Below are 2,500 nucleotides of genomic sequence, written 5' to 3' on the forward strand. Positions count from 1 at the left end.
GATATATAGACCAGAATGTATATATACAAGAAAAAATATATATATATATATCACTGTCCAGTAATGTCGTTACACATTAGTAATTGCACTAAGAACCCACTATTATTTGGATTTAAGAAAAGAAGAAAATAACGGATTTCCGTATATTTCGATCACTTGCTGTGATCCTCTTCACGCGGAATACATAGACAAGAGAAAATACACATATTATATACAGATGAGAGAGGTAAAGTTAGGGAACATGGACAAGTCAACTCATGTGGCATCTATATTGCTGTGCGGGTTATGTGGTAAATCGTCCGCTTTTACAAAATGGGGAAATAATTTATCAACTGCCAAGGTGGTTATGTAATCTGGTGACCATTGGCCTTTTGAGATGTTAAAATTCGGGAATTGTTTTATTAAGGAAGATTCAATTATTTTCCTTTTGTAACTACATTTGGATTTGAAAATGGTTGACTTGTCCATGTTCCCTAACTTTACCTCTCTCATCTGTATATAATATGTGTATTTTCTCTTGTCTATGTATTCCGCGTGAAGAGGATCACAGCAAGTGATCGAAATATACGGAAATCCATTATTTTCTTCTTTTCTTAAATCCAAATAATAGTGGGTTCTTAGTGCATATACATATATATATATATATATATACATATATATACATATGTATACATATATATATATATATATATATATATATATATATATATATATATATTTGGAAGCATAGCTTTATACACGCATGAACGTAATCCAGCCCATATGTAAACAAATCTAAGACAGTTTGATAACTGAAGGCAGAGATGGGACCCCATTATCAAAGTTCCAACCATGTACACTACAACTTGCGTTCAACTATACATACAAACAACACACAAAACTATATAAATCTTCACTTACCAATCTCTTTGGTCTCATTGTTCTCAGAGGAGATCGTCCGCGGTTGCCCCATATAGGTGAGCGAGAACGGCCTAACCTAAAATGCTTTGGGGGAGTTCTTGACCTTGATCTTGACCTTGACCTACGACGACAATCCCGACTCCTTGAATACCTGCGTGCATAATCCCTGGACCTTTACAAAATTAAAACAGCTCATGTTAATATTTATCTTCTCTCCACCTCTCAGTGTGTATGTACTATTGTATGAATATGCTGAAAGGTATGGGTAATAGGGTGTTGTAGATGTTTGAGTAGTATGATACTGATGTAGGCTTGATTGCCTTCAGTTGATTGTGCTTATAGTATGTTACATATCTAACATTTTCACAAGCTCTATAGTTTCTGAATGCATACATTATACTGGGGTGGTTTTTGTACATCCAATTATTATTCTTTTGTTTGTTTTGAGTTTTTCTTTTAAGTAGGGAACCATGCCAGGGAGGAACAATCAAATGTAATTCTATTAGCAATTTGTATAATGATATTAAAGTTTCTTTCTGCTGACCTAAATCTGTTTCATACACTACACTACCCTACTCTCACCCTTTCCAGACAACACAAAATATTTTCTCTAAAGTGACTTGTGGGTTGAGCCAGTGGCCATGGCCAATTACATGAGGCACAGCAGCCAGCGGAGCACCCTTTGAAGGCCACTGTTTGGGTAACAAGCACAAGAACTTCACCTTGATTACCAAAGTTGTGAATCCCTTCATCTCAATCAAGATCACTTGTATCAGCTAAATCAAAACTAATTCTACATCTCTACTATAGGTGAATATTATCTACATTTAACTCATTAACTTTGTCTCACCTTTCTCTATATCTGCTGGATCTTGACCTTGATCTTGATGAGGAACATGTGGAACATGAGGAAATGGAGGATGATCTTGATCTTGACCAATGTCTTCTTCTGCTGTAAGGAGATGAACTTCTAGAGTGTCTCCTACTTCGTTTGTGAGACCTTGAATTCCTCCTTCGTCTTGAGGAAGAACTACTGGGACTACAACTTCTACTTCTGCTTCTACTAGAAGAGGACATATATCTTGAGGAGCACGTACGGGAGCGATTAGAACAGGAGGAGCGGGAGGAGCGTGTTCTCTTTCTACTTTCCCGACTACTTGCTGATTGACCCAGAGATGTTTTATTTGGTGAGGCCTTATACTTATTCATTCTTTTCTCATGGCCTCTGCCATCAGTCTTAATCTGACTGGGTGATGTGTTTTGATTGAGTGTTATTGAAGCTAGAGAGTTCGGGCTGTATGGTAGAGTAGTGGTTGTGGTGGTACTGGTACTTCCTGTAGTCTGAACAGTTACTTCTGCTATGACTTTTGGCTCCATTTCTGGTTCAGAATCTCCCTGAAGTTCTCCTTCTTCTATATCCTCATCAATTTCCTTCTTTGTTTCTTGCTGTACTGATACAGGAGGTTCAGTTTTGATGACCTTCTCTACAACATTTACAGAACTGTCATCACTCACTACAGTCACACCACAACTTCCACTGTTATCAACACTAACTCCACTATTATTGTTATTAGTAGTTACATTGCCAACATTAGGAAAG

At 37.1% G+C, this 2,500-nt stretch overlaps 1 protein-coding gene across 6 annotated transcripts in view; it reads right to left on the minus strand.

Moving 5' to 3' along the window:
• Window positions 1-2,500, minus strand: part of LOC143024626 (uncharacterized) — a 109,532-nt gene that overhangs the window by 21,316 nt on the left and 85,716 nt on the right. For all 6 annotated transcript variants that reach the window (XM_076183515.1, XM_076183516.1, XM_076183511.1 and 3 more), the window contains 2 exons: window positions 1,751-2,500; window positions 901-1,072 (listed from right to left, as the gene is read on the minus strand). The exon at window positions 1,751-2,500 is cut by the window's right edge and continues 575 nt beyond it. In XM_076183515.1, the coding sequence (XP_076039630.1) occupies window positions 901-1,072; window positions 1,751-2,500 (922 nt within the window). The remainder of the gene's footprint in view (window positions 1-900; window positions 1,073-1,750) is intronic.

This window comes from Oratosquilla oratoria, chromosome 4 (genome assembly GCF_046742065.1).
Source record: "Oratosquilla oratoria isolate Oo_2021 chromosome 4, ASM4674206v1, whole genome shotgun sequence".
In the NCBI taxonomy this organism is placed as follows: Eukaryota; Metazoa; Arthropoda; class Malacostraca; order Stomatopoda; family Squillidae; genus Oratosquilla; species Oratosquilla oratoria.